Raw genomic sequence first — 24,997 nt, forward strand, 5'->3', positions numbered from 1 at the left:
ATAGGAATGGGCGTTGGTAGACTATTATAACAGAGCTTCTGATTGGTTATGAGATTATTTACGTCATAAGCATTTAAAAGGCAAAGATCTTGAGTCCGGGCTAGTTTCTGCTTCTTTCTCATCTCCCTTTCAGAATGTCTATCTAGCTGATCAATTTTTATTGCAGATAAGTTATTCGCCAACACATTTGACTTCCTCTTCTGGTGTGTGGAGAGCTACCTAGGTTTGTTTCTTTTAAGGAGATGATGTATGCCTTTAGGGATTCTTGCAGCACACCCCATAGCTTGCTCGCCCACACATGGCCTCTGGTGAGGCAGCCGTGGTTGATAAGGCCTAGAATTGTCACTTCCTGGCACCTTGAGTAACTTGGTACGGTTGGAGGTCCTGTCATCCTGTAAAATTTCTTCTGAATGGGTCAGCAAGGCAAAGGAAAACCATCCTCCCATATAACCAGTACATCTTTACACTCTGACCCTGACATCATATGGTGTGACTTTTTAATAGCTATTATTATTTTTATTTTATATGGTCAGTTCATAAAACCTGAGAAATTAATGCTTCTAGCTCAATCCCCTGACCATGCAACGGATTGATTTTTTTTTTTTTTTTTAGTGCTGTGTGACACTGAAGTGAGGCTTTCAATAAGAACCTCGTTGTATAAAAGCCAAAATTCCAAAAGCAAATAGAAATTGGTGTGACCAATGTTTAAGCCAAGTGACCAACAGCAAACCAACTCGGTGCCTCTCTTCTGGGCTGACGCAAGCTGGACCGAGGGCGGTGTTGAGGCCAGGTGATGGTGTTGATTGGCTTATGTCGTCCACTCCCACTGGCCTTTAAATCATTGTCTTGCTTTCCAAAAAGTTCAGATAAGTCACCTCTGTGACAGGGGTCTGCCATCCCAAACAGTTCAGAAAAGACGGCACAGGACTGGATAAATAATTAAGGTACAGTTCATTTTACATACATGTTCACGGACTTACAGTAGTGCTTGCTCTCCTCTTTAGACTGTGTCGGTTGCTTATTCATTACAAATTAAAATGACAGAAAATACTACATGGATAACTTTTGGCTTAAAAGATCAATTCAGTATATTATCAGACATGAAAATTATTTATCCAGTTCCCGGCTGCACTTCTCTTTTGCAAATGGTTCTGGGTCTGATGAGAAAGTTGGCTGGTGGATGGTAGGCAACAGACATGGTGCAAGGCCTGCAGGCAGTCTCAGTCCTTGTAGCTGCTGCTAAGTCACTGAAGGCACTAAACGTTAGGGGAAGATACATAATTGTCACTGTCCTGACTCCAGCTGACACCATTCAACAAAACCCACAGAAACTTAATCAAAGAAAGAATGTCCCATGAGTAGAGGTGGGGGTGGATAAATGTTTCCCCTATCTATGAGAGAGAGAGGGAGAGGGAGAGAGAGAGAGGGAAATATTTGTCTCCCTCATCTTTTTAATTGACAATTTAAAAAAACCACTTTTTAAAAGAGCAAAATCACAATAAGAACCCGAATAAATATAAATAGGACTTTAAGTTTTGAAGATCTTGAATTGGCAGACTAGAAACAGTGGTTCTCAAAATGGCCAAGTGGGTGGAGGTTTTACACATCCATATAGTGAACATCTGATTGAGAAACTGGCGATAGAGACTAAAGCAAAGCCAAGAGAGTTTTAACCCAGTGGGAAAATCCCCAACTCAAGAAATAGTCCATATTCTTGTCCATCGGTTTACAATGAACCTTCCGAAGAACTTAAACCAAGTTCAACGGGTTTTCTAAAAAGATTACAATGCTTTTGTAATGTAAAACCCTCCAGTCTAGACTTATGATTAAATTACTTCTAGATGGTACTTAAAAAATATAAGGGTATCATTTAGGGTTGTGATAGTCAGACTTTAAAGGTTTCTTTAAACTGTGTTTTACAATATGTGCCAAAAGTTGTTCAGATAGTTATTTTTAACATCTAAGTTGGTTTAAAGGATGTGAAAATCATTTATTTTGGGGGAGAAAAAGAAAAGGGTGTCTCCAGAGGTGGCCTTGAGTCTGTTATAGAATGTAGACGTTTGGGAGTCTGCTGTATTCACAGTCATGGCAAGTTCTTAGACATCACTAATTTAATTGAGTTTCATAAAGAGTTTTCCCCTGACAAGGTCACGTATGCTATGTGTCCCTGTATGTCTGGTAAGCTGGTTATTGTATGGGAAATAAGGACTAGAGATTAGTTGTGGGTTTCTGCTTAAGATAACTGTGTCTTCTGAAAAAAAAATCTGTAAGGAAGCAAGTGGACTCCAGTCTTATGAATGGTCCTCTATTTTTTACCATTAGCAAGCATTTCGTGTTTTGTTTTGTTTGGAGACAGGGCTTCACACAACAGCCCACGCTGGTCTAGAATGCACCCAGTTGGCCTCAAACTCAAAGCAGTACTTCTGTTGGGGTGATAGTCACATGCTCTCTCTCACGTGGCTAAGCGTGTAATCCTTGTGGGAGAACAAAGCCACAGCACAGGCTGTTGATTATCAACAGTTCTCATTCTTTGTAGGTGTTCTCTCTAAGCTGTGTCTAAGCATGGGATAAAAGGAGCTTGAAAATCCTGAAGCTACCTCATTTTTTAGATAACCAGTAAGTCCCAAGAGCCTCCTTGTCTTCTGCCTCTTTGGTGCTGGGATTGCAGACACCCACCACCATGTCTGGCATGCTGGTGCAATAAGCACTTTATGACGTGAGTCATCTCCCCCAGTCCCAAAATGTCTCCATGTTTCAATGACAAACAGTGAGTTGGATGACCAGTCTGTCTTGCTATCAAGCTTTGAGTAGGACTGTATCATTGGGGACATGAAGGCACTTTCACATGGAGGTAATATCAGATTCGTTTTCAGGCCAACACTATAGCCATTTATTGGAGGCACATTTTCGATGTGACTTGAAATCAGTTCTTCGGATAGAAGATATTTTGCTTTTACTTGCACGGGTTTGCTGTTACCCACTTGCTCAACCCAAGGGTCACTGCCACGTTGGCCGTCAGCCGCCTCTGCCAGGCTTTTGGAGTAGACTGGTCAACACTGAGATGGTCTGAAGGACCAGACCAATGGTGGTGGTGGAAAGTTCACCCTGACGTCACTAGCTCCCCTCCACTTTGACTTATCAGGCAGAACAAATGTTTGCCGTCCTCGCGGAAGGTCACCCCTCCAGTGTCGGACTCGGGACAGTTTTGTTTACCATTTTTGAGGTCTTGGGTTGGTGCTGAGCCACAGGTACAGCATTTGAGAAGTGTCTCATTTTGAGGAACTCCCCCACCAAGAGCTTCTTAGCGGCAGATCAAAGGTTGAAATCCCAACACGTTCAATAACCAGGGTCTGGGTGTGTGTGTGGGGGGTTGCTGCTTGAGACACCTGCTAATACATGCACTAAATTGAAAGTCTGCTAACTGAATGAGTAACTGGAAAGTACCCTGGTATGGTGGAGGAAACAGTTTAGAGAGGGGACAGAAGGGAACAAGGTGCCCCAGCCAGGAGGCCCAAAGTACAGACAGCAGGGAACCAAAATGATTGGATTATGTAGAAAAGAGCAGCCCAGCCCCTGGGCTGGAGAGTTCAGGGTAGAAGGTGGGGTATGCCAGCCAGGAAGACTCTGTAACTGGTAGGAACTGGGGGCTGAGGGATGCAGGGAGAACTTGGAAGCCAGCATCCACTTTGTTATGTTAAATAGCTACCTCAGCCATTTGTCCCGGCTTTGAAGCCTAACAGTCACGTGATAGTTAAGGTTTGACTTTGACTTTGCATCTGCACCATAGTGGATGGGACCTGAGCTGCTGAGCTCTGCCTGTGATGTTTGTTTAGCCTGTTTCCATACAATGGAAAGAAAGGCCGAAGGAATTCTGTCAAAAATCTGACTTTTTAGAAGCATTCACAACATTTGTGTGTGTGTGGGAGGTGCAGTGTAGCTTTTTTTTCCTCTTGGTGATCAAGATAAACTTGCTGCTTAATTTTGAGGTATTCGTGTCATTCCTCGGTACACACCCCTACCTTCCCCCGACACATGCCTCAAACCAGCAAGCACGTATGCCCATGCCTGTCATGAACACAATTTCAAGTTGCTTTGGTGTTTGCAGAATATAACAGCACAGTGCCAGATGCTAGGAGTATGTAGCCTGCAAACGTGACACCCACTCCATCCCGTGAGGCTTCCTCCCTGGTTAGGTGGGTGGCCATTTGTCAAATTAGCACACAAGTGTTAAGTGTAAGCACAGATGAGTCCTGTGAGGACAAGGAGAGCAGTGCTCCATGAACATGGGAGCGCTCCTTCAGATGTGTGAGTCCCAGAGGCGCTTCCCGGCCACATGGCTTTTAATTCCTTCAGATTGTCCTAGCTGAGCCCTGGATGCCTCCTTAGGAGTACAGGGAGGAGAGTTCTATGCAGGGGAAACAACATGTGAAGAGGTTCTGAGGTGGCAATGGGAGAGACAAGATGCCCAGTGACTCTGTGAACCACAGCCTCTAAAGAAAGTCATGGGGATATTATGCTAGGTTAGTGATCTGGGGTGACAATGAGGTGGCTGCATTCTAAATAAATGTTCATAGACTGGTAGGTGCTGTTCTTATTGGACCTGAGTAGGGGGATAAAGAACTAAGACTTGTGGGGTGGGGAGGGGGGTCAAGGTTGATGACTATCTGCACCTAGTGAGCATCCAGTAAATTGGATTGCCAAGTTCTGAGCCAAGGAGCGAGATTGAGAGCTACAGAAAGGAGCGTTCTCAACCCTGGTGCTTGCTGGCATCTTTCTTTTCTTTCTTACCCATGCCACGATTGGCTGATTATTTCAGCAAGTGTTTAGTCAGAGAATAATACCAAAGATGTTTGTTGTAACTCTATGTAAAAGCTTTCTGTTTCCAATCTGTTTTCATTAATAGGGTAAGTTCCTTGAGTTCAGGGCTGTGCCTTAAGCCATTTCTCTGTGATTTCCAAAGTTTCCGGTTTGCACTTCCATTCTGGATGTCGCTTGCTGAAGGAATGAGTTGCTGGATGCCAGGGTGAAACACTTTCACGCTGAAGTCTGTTTATGTTACTAACGGGAGGTTACACTTTGGCAGCCACCATGTGACCAAGATGTTTTGAGATGCTTGCTTTGTGATACAAGTTCTTCCCCTACCTCACTTCCAAGCTTTGCAGGAGTTCTGAGAACAAGATACCCTCTTTCAGGGTGTCTCAGACACAGTTTCCATGCTAGTATATATGTTCAAATGTAGATGAAAGCATCCGTGGGATTCTGATTATTGGAAGAAGGAGAAGGGATGGAGTGTATTGAGGGCCGCCTACATGCTAACCTTCAGCAAACATCATCATACTTAAACTCTCATCATGCTAGTTTTGTGGTAAATGATATTACTCCCCCCCCCCCTTTTTTTTTTCAGAAAAAGCTGGAGGGCGTCAGTTAGGTAATTTGGCCAAGGCTTATACCTGGTGCTATTTGCCACCAAAGCCAGAGTTTCTGTTCTCCATTCAGGCATTCGTTCTCTATGGATAAGAGGCAGAAGGTGAACGCCACTCAACCCGAATGTCCATTTTCCATCTGTATATGCAATAAGAACAAGACTGGTAAAGAGGGCTGCTATGGGGATTACCTGGGGTGATGTATTCAAAGCCTTAAACTAGTTCCTGGCCCACGGTACGCACATACACACACACGGAGTAGGCGCCACTTGAGGGTTGGTAACTTCTGGCTTTGATCCCAAGATTAGCGTGGTTTTAGGTGAATGGCGTAATGAAGCCCCTACAGTGCAATGGAATAAACTTTAGCAGCAATCCCTGGAGTGTGAACAGAGATCTCAGCCCTGAGCTTCTACAGAGAGCTCAGACCAGGTCAGGAAAAGATAGAGTGGAAGAGGAGAAGGCCATTTCAGTCACTGTGACAGGTTTGTGCAGACGGCCTGAGCAGAACACAGTGTATCTCCCTCCACCCCCACCCCCACCCCCACCCCCTGCAAACTATAGACTAGTGTAGCTATAGACACCAGATGAGGAGAGTGTAGAATGAGATACAGAGACTGGAGAAACACAGACCTTATGAGCCATAAAGCTGTGTTGTCCTTGTGAGAATCTGGATGGCTTTAGAGGGCATTCAGCAAAGAGAGGATCTGATAAACTCCAGCAATTCACTCTGGCTCATGTGTGGAGAACCTGTGTGTGTGGAATGGATATGTGGTAGGGCAGGCAAGAGAGGGTTCAAGGAGCTCGATTAGGCCACATCTACTTGGAAAGGTGTTGTTGGTGGAAGACATGGGACAAGGTAGACCAGTTTGAGAAAAACTTGAGTTGCCTGTAAAATCAAGCAGGCTCCGTAAAGGACTGCAAGTTGGATAGAAGCGGGTGGGTATTTGCCACATTAGACTTCTGCTTCTGGTCCAAGTAGCTACGCCCATGTGGTGACTGACATTCTTAGAGCGGCTTGTGATGGAAGACAGGGAAGATTTTAGGCATGTGACATTTTAAATGTTGAGCTACGCAGGTATCAGCGAGGCCACTGGTCATACGGAAGCATAACTTAGAGAAGAAGCCTGGACCAAGCTTTAGCTTGAAAGTCCACTGTGTGCACTGAAAGTTGAAGACGCAGGTCACGGAGGAGGCCAACAGTAGGCAAAGAGAGAGCCAATAGACGCAGTCACAGAAATATTATGGGAACTGGCCCCTGTGACAATGAGGACTCCGTGGTCCCACTATCTGTTAAAGAACTAGTTAAAGAACTAGAAAGCTTGGTTGAATGATTTTGGGGGGGCCTCAGAGCCAGGCAGTTATTTGCATAAGCTTCTGGTTGAGTAGACCTGTGAACAAACATGGCGGGTGGGTGGTTCAGGTTGAGGAGGGAGGGTGAATTTACCCATGCCCCTCTACGTTTTTGTTCTGTTTAGATTTTCAGGCTCACAGGCATCACTGAAAGAATTGTTTTCTTTACTGAGTCTATTGATTCAAACACTATTTCTTTTCCCCAGAAATATATTTATGGAGACTCCTTTTGAAGTACAGTGTCTTACCAGCATTCTGGCTATCTCTTAGCTCCACTGTTGATTCAAATACTATTTTTCCCCCAGAAACATACTTATGGAAGGTCCCTTTGAAGTAGTGTCTTACAGCATCTCTTGGCTACTCCCTTTGAAGTAGTGTCTTACCAGCATCTCTTGGCTACTCCCTTTGAAGTAGTGTCTTACAGCATCTCTTGGCTACTCCCTTTGAAGTAGTGTCTTACAGCATCTCTTGGCTACTCCCTTTGAAGTAGTGTCTTACCAGCATCTCTTGGCTACTCCCTTTGAAGTAGTGTCTTACCAGCATCTCTTGGCTACTCCCTTTGAAGTAGTGTCTTACCAGCATTCTGGCTATCTCTTGGCTCCATCAACTTCAGACTTAAAAGTCTTCAAAGTAGATAGGTATGGCTATGGGGTCTTGCCTCTACAGAATCAACCAAGGAACATAAAACTAAGCCCATAGAAAGAATGGCCAGCAGTAGTTAGTGATGTTATCAGCTCATGGAGCCTTTGAAGAACTCAAAGAAGCCAGAAGGGAGGACTGGGGAACCTGAGAAAGGGGCCAAGCCCCAGGGTAAGTGTGTTTTTTGTTCTAGAGGGGGTTCTGTAGCAACATCAAGTCATGCCAACATATTCAAAGAGAAGCAGAGGTCACAGGTCATCAGTGACGGTATTCACCCAAGAACCTCTCTTTGGCGCACTGTAGTCTGTTTGGGTTGTTATTTTTTTTCAATTTGCTTTGGGGGGCGGTTTCACTTATGAGTACTATATAGCATTCTTACCCTTTCCGTCTCCCTGCGCCAACTTCTCCCTTGCTCCACCCCTTCCCGAGTGCATGACCTCTTCTTCTGTAGTTAGAACTGGTGCACAGAAGCACACACATTTAGGGTTGCTTGTATGCGCTCGTGTTTAGGGCTGACCACTTGGGCTCATCCTTAGAGGAGACTGACTCTCCCTCTCCTTACAACCCATATCTCTGTAGCTCTTCTTCTGTGGGTAGGCCTGGTGAGAGTTCCCCTATCTGAAACTGGCACGTCAGCTGCTCTGTGGTTGGTATTTGGATCTTGCTTAGGCAGCCTTACTGAGATTTCATGGGCACACTGTCCATAATAATGTCTAGAAGACAGCATCTGATACTACCAGTCCTGGTTCTCTGGCTCTTACAGTTTGCCCATCCTTCTTCAGTGATATTCCTTGAACCTGACGTCTAGAGTTTACACTGTAGATGTACCAGCTTGGACTGTATGTCCCATGGTCACTTTCTCTCTACATTTTGACCAGTTAGGGATTTCTGTAGTAGCTTCCATGGACTGCAAAAATAAATAAATAAATAAATAAATAAATAAATAAATAAATAAATAAATAAAATAAGGGGGGGGGGAAAGCTCGTTTGTGGGTGAGAGATGCATTTCTCTCTCTGGGCATTATTATCTCTGAGTAGAAATACCTAGCATATAGTTAGAAATTATATTGATTTAGGAAGACGTTAGTCTGCCATTATGTCATTTCTGGAATCTAGTTCATAAAGAAAAACTTCAATGGACTCTCTGGCAAGTATTAGGGCCTTGATAACAAAGGAAGAAGTCTACCAAGTAAGAACAGAAGCCCCAGACCCAGTGGCAATTTTACATAGGAGTGGGCCCCTCAGGGTGCTCCTCCCCCACTCAAGGTCACCTTACACCTGAGCCTGCGCACTGTAGAGAAGCTTGAAAGACCTGCAAGAGAGCAGGAAGTGCTGAACCAGCCGAGCCTACAGTGCCACAAAATACAGCTATCCGTCTGATAGATCATTCTCCACTCATAAACACAGGAGTTTAAGGGAAACCAGCAGCGGCTGGGGAGGGGGGGGGACGGGGGAGAACATCTGCAGAACCTCCAGATGTGCCAACTCTCCACGTGAAACATGGAACTTAAGGAAGAGCAATGCGAAGTTCTGGAGATGCCAGTTCAATAGCTTTGGAGTTTGGGGAAACACGGTGTTCATAAAATAAAACAGCGAAAATGACCTGAAAACAAGGAAGAGGGTGAGAAAAAACACATATATAAAAAAATTATATATATATATTAAATTAGATATATATTAAATTATATATATATTAGAAGCATGTCTATTATACCAGGAGGAGCCTCTGAGGGAAGGGAAGTCCAACCCGTGGGCTGGAAAGTTCAGGGTCAGGGTCAGGGTATGCCAGGTAGGGACTGAAGGATGCTGGGAAAGCCTGTAGGTCAGGTCTGCTTTGGTATGTAAATTTGTACCTCGGTGCCTTGTCCTGGGGTCAGAAACCCAACACACCCTTTCGGATGTGACGTAAGAAATGGAAGACATGGTGGCTACTTGATTTACAGTGAAGCAACAACTTGATCAGTTGATTTTAAGTTGAAAATATCCATAAGATGATGATGTATTTGGTACACCTAGCCTACTGCGAGAGTCAGCTTTCTGTTACTGTGACAAAAGGACCTGAGGTAACCAAGTTAAAGGCATTAGAGTGTGTTTGGGTGGATGCGTTCAGAGCCGCCATTGGCTTGTGCTTCTTAAGGTGATCTATGGGAGTGTTGTTTACCTGGCTGTAGCCTATGGCAGAGGAGGCTTGTTTAACGCGGGGACGGGGCAGTGAGCAGGATGTAAAATGAGTAAGTAAAAAGACAAAAACAAACACATGAACAAGCAAACAAAGTAGCTTCCAGTGACCGAAAGTTTCCCGTACTTCCTAGTAGTGCTACAGGCTGACAAGCAAACCTTCAACACTTGGGTCTCTCCAGGACATTCAAGACTAAACGGAGGAAGCACAACAGTTTATCCACCCAGCAAACTGGAGAATGCGTTTTGTTTTTACCCTCTGGGGGACGTAGGTGACTGTCCCTAGTGCTCACCACTGCCCCCTAGTGTCCCAAAGGGGTTGTTTACAGCCTACTCAAAGTATACTTATAGTGACGGCTGATGGAGACTGTGTAATCTAAAGTCAGAAACAGTGTGGCTTCATAAGTGGTCTTCTCTCGACTTTACATCACTCTGCCTTGTATTAGTAAAGGATTCATTTTCATCCCTCTGGCTTGAAATGCACGTCTGTCTTCTTTAAAATTCTGCTGCTTTCTTTCCTGAATTCTGAACCAGTTCTTTGTCTATTCTGTCTTTCTATCTTGCAATTCTTTCCCATAAGAGCGACTGTTAGATCCTGTGTCCATCTCTTTCTTAACTTCTCCCTCGCGTTTTTGATTCCTTATCCCTTGGTGTTACAATCTGAGTGATTTCTACGGCTATATCTCTCACTTTCCTAATTCTCTCTTCAGTTGACTTTCCTGTTTCTATAACTGTATTTTTAGAATTGCTTTTGCAGAAACTAAACTTTCCTTGCTTTACAACATACTTATTTTATAGACGCTGTTTCCTTATTTGGATATTATTATTATTATTAATCATATCACTTTAAAAACCTGTCTTATATTGCCTCATTACTTGGGAATCTTGTCATTTCTTGTGCCAACTGGCATTCATGCTAGAGGGTTTCTACATGTGTTTTGAACTTATATAATGTCAGGTCCCAAGTCCAAGTGTGTGCCTTCCATAAATAAATTTCAGGAGTTGGTTGGGGCATTCTCATGTGTAGGTTTCATCTTTCTTGGGATTTGTGGCTTTTTGAATTCTGGAGCAATTCCCATGGTTGTGTCTGCTCAGTATGTTCTTAGCAGGAACTCGAATATTAGAACGACTCCCTTCGAGAATATTCCTATTTCTGACAGTATAGGGCTCCATAGCTGCTGACCTCATCTAGTGTAAGCATCTTAGGACATTTCTATCAATAGCACAGGATGCTTTATGATATTTTAAACAAGGCAAAGTCAGCCAGTCTCTTCCCTCGCTTTGCTGTCAAGGAGAACAAAGTCCAAACAACGTTGTGCTGAGACCCATGACTTAAAAGACGAGGCACAGTATAAAAGATAAATCTCTTTATGGTTAATACGCATTTCAATTTGATGTAGATGATGTCTAAGGCCAAATCCAAGGCAAACCCGAGCCTTTGGTTTCTTGGCAATTTCTGCTGTGGCTTGCACTCCAGATTCCTAGATCATGACTTTCTAACCTCGATCCTGTCCTGGGCCGTGTTTTACCGAGTGCTTTGGTGGCCTGAACTAATTCATGCTCAGTTACATTAAGGCACTAATGTTCTTTCTAGCTGCTACTCATAGGGACACTTGGCAGGCCCTCTTCCTTTGTCAATAATTTACTTTTGTCCTCTCCCCTCCATTTGAAAAAGGCGTGCAATCAGCTTACAAGACCCAATCTGCATGATGTCTGCTTCCACATCTTGAATGTTTTTATTCCCATGGCGAGTTGCATAATATCTCCATCTTCTTTTCTTTTCGTTTCTTACCCTTCCCTCCCTTCTTTTCAGCTCTCTCTTTCTTTCCCTTCCTTCCTTCCTTCCTTCCTTTTTTCTCTCTTTTCTTTTCTTTTTTTCCTTTCTTTCTTTCTTTCTTTTTTTTTTTTTTGTAGTAGGTGAGGGAAACTTTTCAGGGAGTGTTTTTTTTTTTTTTCTGTGAGGCTTTTCAAGAACTTTGTTCCTTAACGTGTTTCGCAGTGAGCGTCCTCACAAAGTTAGGGACTCTGATTCATCAATCCAACTCAAAGCAAATTGTAACGGCGCGTTTGTGCTCTGTTCTCAGAACAGTGTGTTCTGAGCGTCAACACAAAGTGGAAGAGCCTCGAGCTGAAGGCGCTGTGTATTATTTGCACTGAAGACTCTTTTCTGTGGACAGGAAAGGACTGTGAGGTCAAATGGACCCCATGGAACTGAACAACGTCAACATCGAACCCGACGGAGACAGCTGCAGCGGGGACAGTATTCAGGACAGCTACACCGGCATGGGAAACTCCGACAAGGAAGCCATGAACAGGTACGGGGCGAAAACTTGCCAGGCTCTATGGAAAAATCAGATGGGCCGTGGGCTGGGAAAACCAGGGTCCTGGTGTAATGACTGGGTTTATTATGGCTCAACATGAGATAACAATGTTGATATTGACACATTAGCCCTCTGATCTTTTGTGTGGCTGACTGGAAACTGAAGTTTCAAGGTCCGAGTCTCCATTGCTGATGTAACCGGCGTCTCTCCGAGAGCAGCCTGTTCCTCTCTTTATGTTCTCAGTGTTGTCTGCAGTCTCTGGATTAGGTGGCTGCTGAATGTAGTAGAACCCAGGGCAGTGATGTCCATAGAGAGGTTGCTTGACTTAGGGCTGATTTATCTTCTTTTGAGCTTCTGTGCAAAGTGCGGACTAGCAAACAGACGCCGCCTTTCCCGAAGAATAAGTGAGTATATAAGCTTTATAAAGTGGCATTTAGCAACCCCGGGGTTCTTTCTCCTCCACATCATTGCTCTTAGTGTGCTGGCCCAAACCGGAGGCTCTTTTGATACTGAAGGAAAAGCAGTCAGGGATGATTTCTGCAGGTGATGGTGGAGGAGCTGAAAGCAGACTAGTTCCAACAGCCCCAGAGTCCATCGTGGACGCCGTTGTCAAACCCCACACAGCATCATCTTGGTTCCTCACAATGACGTATTTTTCTAACTGCTGGCTTGTGCCTAAGATGTCATTTTTGTGATTTTTATATTCACTTTTAATAGATGGGTTGTGTTTGTATTTGGTTTTGAATGAATGTGTAGTTGTACCTTTTTAAAAAAAAAATCCAGTTTACTGTAGCCTTTGGTTGAGATCATTTCCCTTCTGTTTTCAATAGCTGTTGGGTCTGCATTACAACAGTTGACATGCTGAGGGTATTCCTCACGTGATTTGTCCAATCTCGGTCTGTTTAACGTCTACATCTCATCTTGCGCCAAAATAAGAACATGCGAGTGCCTCACCCAGAAACAATTTCCTTACTTTCAAATTCTAACTTTCAAAAACCACTCATGCAGTGAAGATTTTAATTTGCCGAGGAAAGAAAAGTTGGAGTGTTGGGCACGGTTCAGCTTAGATTGTTCTGGAAGGGACACTTGTGTTTACGGTCCTCCATCCCATCATACCCTAGCATCCCAGGATCCAACTGTGGACATGATGTAATGAGTTCCCTCAGAGCTAGTATATTAAACACAGACAATCAAATCACATCAAGATGGTAGAGGGATTTCAGACACGGAAGGAGGAAGCAGCTGAGGGCTCTGTGTTTCCTGTGAGGGACCTGGGGCAAAGCTAGGGAGCGTCCTTCACCTGTACACTCCGGGATGTCTATGCTGTGGTTCCCAGAAACATGCAGAAACTTTGTGGGTGTATCTGATGTGTTCTAGCCATGCCTTGAACTCTACTCTCTACTGTCCGAGAGTCACTTCCCTTGTGGTGCCTCTTTTTTTTTTTTTTTCTAAAGATTTATTTATTGTATGTATGTGAGTTTCAGACACACCAGAAGAGGGCATCAGATCCCATTACAGATGGTTGTGAGCCACCATGTGGTTGCTGGGAATTGAACTTAGGACCTCTGGAAGAGCAGTCACTGCTTTTAATCCCTGAACCATCTCTCCATCCAGCACGGTGCCTCCTTTGTTATGACTGTTTGCAGTGACTCTTCCCAGTCAGAGTATATTCAAGATTAGCTTCTATCATAAAAGACAATTTGTAAGGATCTCCCCTGAGTTATTCATTTTCATTGTATTTCCAAGGGTCATCTCCCTAAAACCATCCTCCAGCTCTTGAATATGAGAGATGCCTTCCACAACATGGGGATGCTGGAGTTGACCAGAATAGGAAGGGGGCAGCATCAATGAGTTTGTGCATCCTGAGCCCAGGCAAATCATAATCAAATCATAATCAGCTTGTGCTTGTATGGCTCGTGCATTTTATTCATTCATTCAGTTAATTAGGTAGATAGCTAGTTAGTTATCAAGTTAGCCACTTAGTTAGCTATCTAATTATCTAGTTAGCCAGTTAGTTAGTTAGCTAGCTAGTTAGATAGTTTTTCAGTGTATCTGAGAGTATCCCAGAACTCTCTCTGTAAACCAGGATGACCTCCAACTCAGAAATCTCCATGCCTCTGCCTCCCGAGTGCTGGGATTAAAGTCATGCCACCACCATCTGAAACTTCATGCCCTTTTAAAGTCTACTTTTTCCTCCCAACTTTTCTACCACTGACCTTGGTTTCGTTAATAACTTTCGCAGTTTCATTTATTATCTAATAATGACCAAGATACCTTTTTAGAGTAATTAGTGTACACGTGTGGGCATGTGTGTTCCCCTCGCAGGGATATGTTGGGCATCAGATGAGAGGAGTCCCTGAACATTTAACACATATTTGTTACATGGGTAAAATTTGGGGGTGTGGCTATACAGAGCCCTTGCCCTACAGAAGGTTCATCTCTAGCACCATTAAAATGTAAATAGACAACCATAAAAGTATCTTCTCATCGTGGCAGGACAATATAGTTTTAAAATCTGAGGACCATGGCTCTGCAGCCTCTCCTGGTAAGAGCTCCTAAGAGGGAATGAACTCGAGCTCAGCTAATCTCTCTCTTACATAGTTCGCGTTGGGGAAAAGAGAGACTGCCTACACAGTTTTTAACTGAAAGTGTGTCCTCTCTCATAACACCCTCTCCTTCTCCATATCTGTTCACTGAGAGTTCAGCAGCCGGTCTGGAAGGAACGGGAGTGTGAAGAAGAGAAGGTCTTCCCTGATTCAGTCGGTTACGTCACCCTGATCTTAAATGCAAGTCAGAGCATGTAAGGGCTTTTCCCATGATTTTATTCTTTCCTTTCCTGTCTCATACAGCCAATTTGCTAATGAAGATGCCGAAAGTCAGAAGTTCCTGACAAATGGGTTTTTAGGGAAGAAGAAGCTAACCGATTACGCGGATGAGCATGTAAGTGACCGCTCTGCTTTCAGGAGGTAAACAGGACAGAGGGTGTCTGACCTACCGAGGTCTCAGTGACAAAACAGTGTGATTGAAATTTTCCAAGCCTTCATCAGCACATTCTCTGTTTATTCAGGCCGTTACTGGAATAAAGGCTTGTTTTTCCCCGTTTGCCATATGGCTGCGTGAATCATTTATGAAATTTATTTGTTTTTTTTTTTCAAGAAATCATTCTAACCCAAATGTAATCTGCAGCCATACCTCCCTTTCCCCTCTTTTTATCAGTCATCTGTATTTCTAATTTTTCCTGCGACCTATGCTGAAGCCAAGCCTTGTGTTCCATTCAAAAGAACCTGCTCTTCTTGACACTCTGAGGAGTTAATGGTTTCCACTCATCATGGTTTGACTTGACTCTTGCACTTGGGGATGAAGTCTCAGGAGATACCGTGAACCGAGTAACCAAAGCAAAGATGGAGCCTTTGGCAAACGTTTTCTTATACTGCACTTCCTTCTTTTTTTCCCCCAAGCACCCTGGAATGACTTCCTTTGGAATGTCCTCATTTAACCTGAGCAACGCCATCATGGGCAGTGGGATCTTAGGCTTGTCCTATGCCATGGCCAACACCGGGATCATCCTTTTTATGTAAGTGAACATGCATGTCTATGTTTAGTGCCAAGTCTGTGTATAGTCTGATACCTGGCATGAGCTCTCTGTGAAGAAGACTAATCCGAGGGAGCGTGGGTGAATGGCCCTCGCTTTTTATATCGAGCTACCGCCAAGCAGCAGAAGGCTTAGGTATCCAACCGCTGAAACGTCACGGCATCCCATCGTTCCACAGGAAGACGACACCACTTCACGGAGCGTCTCGTCACTTGACAGATGCTTAAGATAGCGTAGCATCCAGTAATCAGAGGTATCCCACCCCAAATTCTTGAATAATGTCAGGAGAAAAATAACTCGTGTCACCTAAGAGCCCTGCATGCGTCGGTGCTAGTCCCTGTGACTCTGGGCGCTAGACACCAACACTGGCCTCTGCATGCGGTCTGAGAGCCGTCTTTCCCTTCTTCATTCTGTTAACACCTCACGCCTCAGCAGAGCATCATTTTAGTGCAGCCTTCCATGATCTCTGTGATAGGGGCCAGTATATTATACACAGCCTCAGTGGTAACCTCCTCGTGCATGTATCTGATTTGCTTAGTTAGTATCTCGCTCCCTATGAGACCCAGAGGATTGACCCCATGTCTCAGCACACACCCTTTCCCGGAGCCTAACACAGGGCCTGGCATGGAGGATATTTGTGGAGTGACTGAAGCTGGTTTCTAAATCTATGCACTTTCACCACACTTGGACAAAGGCTGCCTGAAAGTAGCAACATCTCACAGCTGACTGGACAGCCACTGGGTGGCTGGACAGGAACCTCGCCTGTGATGGACAACCACAGGCGTTTGTGTGGCTCCACGGAGTTTGGCATTTCCCAAGACACACTTGTCTGTAGTCATATTCTTCGCAAGCATAAAGTCGCACTCTGGGAGTCAGTGTGACCATGAAGTCTGGTCCCAAACACAATGCTAGAGAGCTAACTGTCTAAGAATGCAACATGTATGCTTTAAATATGTGCTATTTGTGTGCTGACATCACAGCTGATTAGGTAATCATGCAGCTATTTAAGGACTGAGGAGCAGAACTATAAATATTTATCTTGTGTCGAAGGAACTCTTTTATGTATAGTAATAGTCTTTGGCTGAATGCGGTTTTATACCAACTTCAATAAACCGTGTTGGAAATCAATTAGGCACTTACCATTTGAATAGCAGGCTCATAATATATTTGCATATCTCTATGCCTGTGTAATGAACACGACCTTTGAGACAAAAGGTTGTCTTCTTATTAACCATTCATGGCATTAAAAGCCATTATGAAATTATCACAGATCATTGAGATGAACGGAAATAGAAAATATTTTCGCTAACCACAGAGCCACTGGTCATCGTCTGGAGACCATGGCATTCCACGTTTTAAACAAAGCCTTCATTTCGTTTAGCAGGTTAACATGGCCGGAGCCATCATCTTGCTAGAGACCACTGGATGTGCTCTGTGTGTCTAAGAAATTAAGGAACAAACTCGACTGTCCCCCCTTAATTCAAAGCCAGCAACACAGCATTGCACTGATGCCATTTTCTAGAATGTACGTCGCAGCAAGCACACATTTAAGATATAGAAATGCCACACATTGTTTTTTCCATGAAACAAAATTATGTATTCTGGACTACATAAGTTCTTTAAAAAGAGGTACATTCACACTGCATAGGCGAGAAAGTCATTGGTTAGACTGTTCTGGAAGGCTTGGTTTCTGGAAGAGAGGGGACACACACGGCTAGAGTAGCTCCAAGTGTGTAACCCAATAGGCTGAGTGTTCACAATGAAGCAGGGGTCTCCCTGGGAGTGCCAGAGAAGCGGGAAATATGTGTGTTCATGTGTAAAGCAGAAAGGGAAAGATTGCTTTGTAGAATGTCAGAGGTCGGTGCTGCCCCTTCGTTAGTTAGATGATGCTATCCATGCTCATTCTGTTAGCTTCTTTTATATAGCCAAATATGACCTTGATCTCACAATCTTCCCGCCTCAGCTTCCCACGTGTCGGGGTTACAGGCATGAGCCACCATGCTTGGTGGTAGCCGCTCTCCTCTTTTGATGCTCTTGGTTTTGGAGAAATGTTGATCAGTAACAACATATAGAAGTCGTTCATCTGTGTGGTTGTGTGGAGGGCCCTGACATTAGGCTTCATTCCTTCTGCATATAAGCAAGGCCTGGCCCCACTTTCTTTCCTCCCATTCCTCTGCTTTCTTTAATGTGCCTGATCCTCCAGGTAACGAGGTACCATGCCCTTCCTTCTTAAATACATGATCAGTAGTCAAAAGACGGTGAGTGTCTAATCAAGCCTAGGAGCAGTCAGGTTCTAGACGCTTACTGTGTCTGACCAGCTTCCTGTTTTGTTTTGTTTTGTTTTGACTGCTGCCTGTTGATAGCATCTCCACGGTGAGGTATGTTACATCACGATGTAAGAGGTGTTAGGTACTTGAAGCACGTACAGTGTAGCAAAGTCCCAGTTGTACAGCATCAAGAGGACATGTGACAGCGTGAAGAGAATTTCCCAGAATCCTCCAAATCCACATTTTGTTGTTGTTGTTGTTGTTGCAATGTTGGTGATGGAAGAGACAGAGTAACTACTGTAGGTTTATTAGCAACGTTCAGCACAACAGTGTCTCTCCCGTTACAAATCCGTATTGTCTGTTTTCCGTCCCATGACAGAATCATGCTGCTTACTGTGGCAATACTCTCGCTCTACTCGGTTCACCTTTTGCTGAAGACAGCCAAGGAAGGAGGTATGCTACCCTTATGTCCTAGCTTCAGCCAAAGGCTATCTTCCTAGTTTGACTCTCCTAAAAGAATTCCACCACTCACACAGCCTTATAAGCTAGAGGAGATGCTACTCAGTGTTGTGGGTTATTTATTTTTCTTTCTGACCCCAACAATACTTCTCTCAAGGTTTTTAGTTAACTGGACAAGTGAGAGCCAATAAGTTTAAGCCAAATGGAGGGAAAAGAATTCTGGCAAGTGGTAGGGGATAGCTGTTGTTGCTAGCAGTATACAGCTCAAGCCAATGGAGCCATTGCTTCTGTTTGGAGAGCCTTTGACGTTGCTTATGGCTTTCTGAGGAGCATTTCTTTGTACTGTTTAGCCACGTGCTTAATATTCCAGAGTTGTGTAAGGAAATGCTAGAGGCATAGGCATGATCCTGCAACACAGCAACTTTATCTTTTCTTATAGGGTCTCTAATCTATGAAAAATTGGGTGAGAAAGCATTTGGATGGACTGGGAAAATTGGAGCCTTCATCTCTATTACAATGCAGAACATTGGAGGTAAGGGGGCGGCTTTCAACAGAGTGCTTGAACTCTCTGTAGGATGCTCTATAAGATAAAGAAACATTAAATAAATAAACAAAACAGTCGGCTTTACAGGAAAACAACCACATTCTAGTTTTTTTTTGTTTTTTTTGTTTGTTTTTTTTCAAGACAGGGTTTCTCTGTGTAGGCCTGGCTGTCCTGAAACTCACTCTGTAGACCAAGCTGGCCTTGAACTCAGAAATCTGCCTGCCTCTGCCTCCCAAATGCTGAGATTAAAGGCATGCATCACCATGCCTGGCTCACATTCTAGTTTTTAATCTCACCAAAAATCCACCACCAACAACTAAACCCATGGGGGCCTGAAAACGTGTGATCCCTAACACTGAACTAATCCCACAGTTCCCAGCATGCATTTATTTATCTTTATGTTTTTAAAGTCTTATGTAGACATCTCCAGAATCACTGGGATTGTCTTTGTTGTTGTTTGTTTGTTTTTCATCTTATTTTATTTTACTTTTTTACTGGATTAGAGCCATGAGCTTGTAAGCCCAACATAGAGGCGGTTCTCCGGTTCTCCATTTCGTTAAAATCTTCAGCCTTATGGGAACTTAATTTATCAAGCATTTCCTAAGATCACCTCATGCTCGCTCTAGCTTGTGACAAGTGACTGGGTGATGGCACCATGGCTGTTCAAAGCATCAGTACAGCCCCTACTGGATATCCAGATGTAGATCAAAGTGGGTTCTGTGTCACGGCAAACACAAGCAGTGTGGCTTTAAGGGAGACAAGATTGCACGCTACCACCCCAGAAAAAAATGCCCGCACTCAGGCAGTTTCATGTGATTAACGATTTGGCATAAGGGGAGCCACTGGTATCTCTTAAATTAGCAACTCCACATTTAGAACAGTTCGATTTTTCAACCCCCTAAGGAATTGGCGTTCGCTCCCCCCACCCCCGTGCCTTAGCATCAGCAGGGCGATGTTGACATTACCCGCACAGGTGTGTAGCACCCTGAATTTTCAAAGACCAAACACATTAACGGTGGTGACATCACCGAGACTCAGCAGTTATGAGCTCTAAAATCGAATGGTCCCTCAGTGAGCCAGCTCATCAGAAATATCTCCTGTTTACGCGCTGTAAGATTCTGCTCTAGCCAAGGACTTTGTAAAGATTAACCAAACCACGTGGGCAGAAGACACAGCAGGTATTGGAGAAATCACTTCGCTCTGACTGTAGGGAAGAAACAAGGTCTGCCCTTTGCAAACAGGATGATCTTCCCTGTGAGCTTGGGTTTGTCAAAACCCTGATGTCCTGATCGGCAGGATAGGGTAAGGACATATACCTGTCACCACCAGACCTCTGAGATGATCAACTGATGAATCCACAGAATCCAATAGCATCAGAAATGATAAGCACAAATCTTACTTCCGTGGGACCTTAGGGACAAATTTGGAACTAGTCCGAGGTCACTGTACAACTCAAAGGCCTGTTCCATAGCCACACCAGAGGGGTATAGCACACACTTACGGCTATTATGTAAAAGTGGACTTTCCCTGTTGTGGTAGTGTGGGAGCTAGAACCCAGATCCCTGTGCTTGCTGGTCAATCGTTCTACTCCTGAGCTATAGCCCCCAACTTTCAGTGTTACCTCTAATTGTACCCTTGACCATGTGTCAGATAACAAATTAGTATCAAAAGGCACCCAGCGGTGGACTGGGAAAAGAAGTGTCTCACAAATCTCTCTTGTAAGAGATTTGTCTGTTTTGTTTGTTCGTTTGCTTTACACACACACACACACACACAGACTTGAATACAGGGAGAGGTCTTATAGATTTTATAATATTTTCAAAATCGTGTAGATGAAATTTGACCCTTTCTGTGATTTTTCTTGACCAATGAGAAACTGGAATGAGAGGAAAGGGACCAACCCCTTAACAAACAAAACAGGGATAAGCTATTGTCTCTTATACTCTACAATCGGTCTAGAAGACTTTCATTGGTCACTGCTCTGAGATTCGTTGTGTAGCTCTGGGAGACCAGGACCAGAGAGGTGTCACTTGGGGAGAGCTAGAGTGATTGAAGTGCCAGAGGCCTACAGTTCTGCTCTCTTGGATTTGGCCTCTGCCTTCTTTTTGTCAGACCACCACCCAGAGACACACGTAACACAGTCCATGATGGTCGCTAGTGGATGACAGTGAGAACGTGACACCAGAATTTCCCTTAGAACCCAAGTTGGATTTAACCCAGAGTCAACACGGACACTGTTAGCAGCCACTGCCCTGTTTATGAGATGAAGGACAGACATCTGCTTATGAAGGGGACCTGGAAGCCCTACAGAGTACATGGGGCCTTCCCCCTCTGCTTTAGGGATGAGATGTTTGACATTTCAAGGAGAATGAATGTCCCAAGTGCTAGGGAGAACAATGTCCCAAATGCTCCGACTTCTCTTGGCTTATATGAGGCGGCGGTGTGCAGACCACCACTAATGTGTCCCTTTGTCCTTTTCAGCCATGTCAAGCTACCTCTTCATCATTAAGTACGAACTGCCTGAAGTAATCAGAGCATTCATGGGACTTGAAGAAAACACTGGGTATGAGCTATGTTCTCTCCGCGATACTCATCTCGTGTGGTCGATCTTTTCTGTTCCCAACATCCTCTCTCTTTCTTTTCTAGGGAATGGTACCTCAACGGCAACTACCTCGTCTTATTTGTGTCTGTGGGGATCATCCTCCCGCTCTCTCTCCTTAAAAATTTAGGTATCAATTTATTATTTAACTGGAAGTATAGACTGCACTTTGTCTACTGACAGGCAAGCTCTTTTGAGATGATAAAGTCACCCTCTGAAATCTTTCTGCTAATTCCTAGGCTACCTTGGCTACACCAGTGGATTTTCTCTCTCCTGCATGGTGTTTTTCGTCAGTGTGGTGAGTGCTCAGCTGACATGGTCCTCGTCGCCTGGCGGGCGTGCCGTGTTTTCTCCTTGTCCTCCTTTTTACCTATGTGCTTCACTAGCACGAAATAGCTCTTGCATCACAAGCGATTTTATTGTATTCTAGTTTGAAATGAGAAAAGGACCAGTCATGGGTTTAAATATAGTTGAATCACAATGTCAAGGTCCAAGCCAATGGCCTATTCTGGATGAACGCTCAAGACAAAGGAGCGTGGTAGTGCTCCAGGGTTTGGGAAGGTGAGGATGGCAGACAGGAGCAGACTAGGGCTCTATCTGTGTGCACCAGCCATGCTCTCTTGCACTTTCTACCCCAGTAAGAGAGGATGGCTGCAGCGGGATTAAAGAAGAAATCAGTTCAAACAAAGGTCAAATTCCTGGAAATATCACAGATGCAAAATTTGTAAGTCATTTCCCCCCAGAGAGGTAAAAGGGAGAGTAAGGGCTTTCAGATGACTCACACCATGAGTAGTTTGATATGCTATGTAATGAAGAGATGATCTTTGTCACAGAAGAGCCAGAAAGGCCTGGAGTGGACTCAGCAAAGCCTGGTACTATTGGCTAGAATGTACCACTGCCAATGAGAGTTTCAGCTCTTTCCTTTGAACCAAAGCTAGGAGGAGTCTTTGTGGCCCCGGTAGTCTAAGCAAATCCTCTCCTGAGTTCTCTCCCTGCACCCCTCAAGCTGCCTAGACAGGTTTTAATCCCATCGCTTCCCCCCCTCAAAGCTTGACAGTTTTTGTTCCTTTTGTTTCGATTTTTTTTAAATGCCTGGCTCTAGGTGATTTACAAAAAATTCCAAATACCCTGCCCTCTGCCTGCTCTGGATCACAATAACGGAAATGTGACGTTCAACAACACACTTCCGATCCACATGATCTCGCTGCCTAATGACTCGGAGAGCTCTGGTGTGAACTTCATGATGGATTACGCTCACCACAACCCAGCTGGGCTGGATGAGAAGCAGGTCGCAGGCCCTCTCCACAGCAACGGCGTGGAGTACGAAGCCCAGGGTGCTGAGAAATGCCAACCCAGATACTTTGTGTTCAATTCCCGGGTAAGTGACAGGCCCCTAAGGCACTGAGTACTGTGGTCGCTGTATTTTATAAACTGAGACGCCCTGGAATCAGCACATAAGCTGGGCCTCTAACTATACGCTGTTGTGTTTGTTTTACAGACGGCCTATGCAATCCCAATCCTGGCGTTTGCTTTTGTCTGCCACCCTGAGGTCCTTCCCATCTACAGCGAGCTTAAAGAGTAAGGCAGCCCTGGTCCTAGCATCCTAATTTGAGTTGCAAATATGTTCATTTATTCAACGATGCTTTATGAGGAAGCATACCTTATGGCTTTCTGAGCAGGGATGGCTTTTAAACTGAAGCTCGGTGCTCCTTTTCTTCCTAGTCGATCCCGCAGAAAGATGCAGACGGTGTCCAACATTTCCATCTCAGGCATGCTCGTCATGTACCTTCTTGCCGCCCTCTTTGGTTATCTGAGCTTCTACGGTACGTCACCCAGTCCCAGCCGTTCTCTCTTGTGCTTAGACCGATACATCACCTGCATGTGTAAAATTGCTCTCAATTCCTTCTGTGAGTAGCATGGTCTGTAGATGGTATATTCATTCTTAACATGCTGTTTAGTTTTGCCATTTTTCCAAAGACGATGGGCTCTGGATCCACCTGGTTAATAGATTTCAGCAATTTGTGAAGTCTTGTTGGTTCTCTTTTTCTTTTATCTCTCAAGGTACAGCTAGGATCATAGCTCAGTAGGTAAGGTACTTGGTATCTGAGCATGAGAACGGAGTCTGGATCCCTTGCACCTATATACAGATCTCAGTACCAGACAAGTGGGGACAGGAGAATCCCTGGGACTTGTAAGCTAGCTAAGCTAAGAACAGCTGTGAGCACTGCTCAGTAAGAGTTTCCCTCAAGAAATAAGATAAAAAGCAGCTAAGGGAGACCCCTCAGTGCCAACCATGCATGCACATGGATGTTCAGCTTCACACACACACACACACACACACACACACACACACACACACACCCAAATCCCTCAAAGTAAGTGAATTTCCTCCAAGTATAAATGATTATTTGTCTAGTTTCTTGGCCCAGCTCAGACTAGAAACAATGAGAATGAATTTAATGATATACAGGAAAACTCTTTTTAGGGAAAAGTGGTGGCCAGGAAATGGCAAAAGCCCATCGTCCTCAGGTTTGCACCCGCTCCTCCCTTACCAGTCAGTGAGAGTGGGCATCTTAGTGCTTTAAATAGAATGTATGCTTCATTTTGTTCAATTCTGTTAGAGTAATCATTTCCTGAAACAAAGGATACAAGAGAGTTCCTTAAATCTAGGAATCAGTCCTCCAAATACTATACTAAATTGTGTTTATATATAAAATATTTATATAATACAATAGTATATAGAATATATATATATATATATATATATCCACAATATGCATTAAACATTCTGTCAGGCATAAGGCATCTTAACAGTTGACATCATTTACTTCTTCAAGAAAGTGTAGTCCAATAGGGAGATGATTCTAATCAAATACAAGTGTGTTATATCATATTTGCACACTGGTCAAGGTCTCTCGCACACTAGTCAAGGAGTCGATAGAAATAGGCATTTTTAACGAATGCCTACAGCCGTCTTTTGAGTTCTGTCAAGTGCATACTGCAAGACATGCAACGCTGTGGAAAACGTATCAGTTATTTTAAGATGGAAAAAGAAATGTACATATAGTACATACACACTGGAATTTCGAAAATTGACTGTAAATAAATGTAGAGTTGTAAATAAATGTAGTTCTTCCTCCTCCTGGAACCTCCATTTTTTTTTAAACTGATTTGGTATTTTTTTTTAACTGATTTGGTAAGTTAAATTGAGTGCATGATAAATTGGAAGGAAATGACTCGGGAAGAGCCGCCATGGCTCAGGGGTCTTTTCCCTTGGGTTAATATTTGACTGTTAACCAAGCACTTGCTCTTGACTTGGTATTACCTCCCCACTGGTTGTACGTTAAAGTCAAAATCAATGCCACTGAATATGTTTGCACCCTTTGTCTCATCTGGAGAGTAACAGCGGGGAAACCAACTATAGGCGATTCCTCTGCACCCATGTACCAGTGGCATCTTGGTTTCATAGGTATCTATGTATGTTTGGGTCTGGAATTCTGAATTTATTATTCAAAGAAGGCATCAGATAGACCTTAGAGTAAAATGGCCGAGGGACCCAGTTTTTAAAAAAAAATCACATCGATTCATCCTTGCATGTTTGTTTAATGATTTTTGTAAGATAAAC

General features: G+C 43.9%; 1 protein-coding gene across 4 annotated transcripts in view; it reads left to right on the plus strand.

The window, feature by feature from the left end:
• Window positions 1-24,997, plus strand: part of Slc38a4 (solute carrier family 38 member 4) — a 61,295-nt gene that overhangs the window by 24,414 nt on the left and 11,884 nt on the right. For 2 of the 4 annotated variants that reach the window (XM_021182869.3, XM_021182870.3), the window contains exons 2-12: window positions 11,768-11,905; window positions 14,761-14,851; window positions 15,370-15,485; window positions 18,150-18,223; window positions 18,669-18,761; window positions 21,255-21,336; window positions 21,420-21,502; window positions 21,612-21,670; window positions 22,475-22,750; window positions 22,871-22,950; window positions 23,095-23,195. In XM_021182869.3, coding sequence (XP_021038528.1) covers window positions 11,787-11,905; window positions 14,761-14,851; window positions 15,370-15,485; window positions 18,150-18,223; window positions 18,669-18,761; window positions 21,255-21,336; window positions 21,420-21,502; window positions 21,612-21,670; window positions 22,475-22,750; window positions 22,871-22,950; window positions 23,095-23,195 — 1,174 coding nt within the window. In that variant the 5' untranslated portion in view covers window positions 11,768-11,786. Of the gene's footprint in view, window positions 1-837; window positions 945-5,496; window positions 5,589-11,767; window positions 11,906-14,760; window positions 14,852-15,369; window positions 15,486-18,149; window positions 18,224-18,668; window positions 18,762-21,254; window positions 21,337-21,419; window positions 21,503-21,611; window positions 21,671-22,474; window positions 22,751-22,870; window positions 22,951-23,094; window positions 23,196-24,997 lie in introns of those variants that run through there. The other 2 variants (XM_085831489.1, XM_021182868.3) reach the window with 2 other exon arrangements.

This window comes from Mus caroli, unplaced genomic scaffold, assembly GCF_978045245.1.
Source record: "Mus caroli unplaced genomic scaffold, Mus_caroli_1 scaffold_16, whole genome shotgun sequence".
Lineage (NCBI taxonomy): Eukaryota > Metazoa > Chordata > Mammalia > Rodentia > Muridae > Mus > Mus caroli.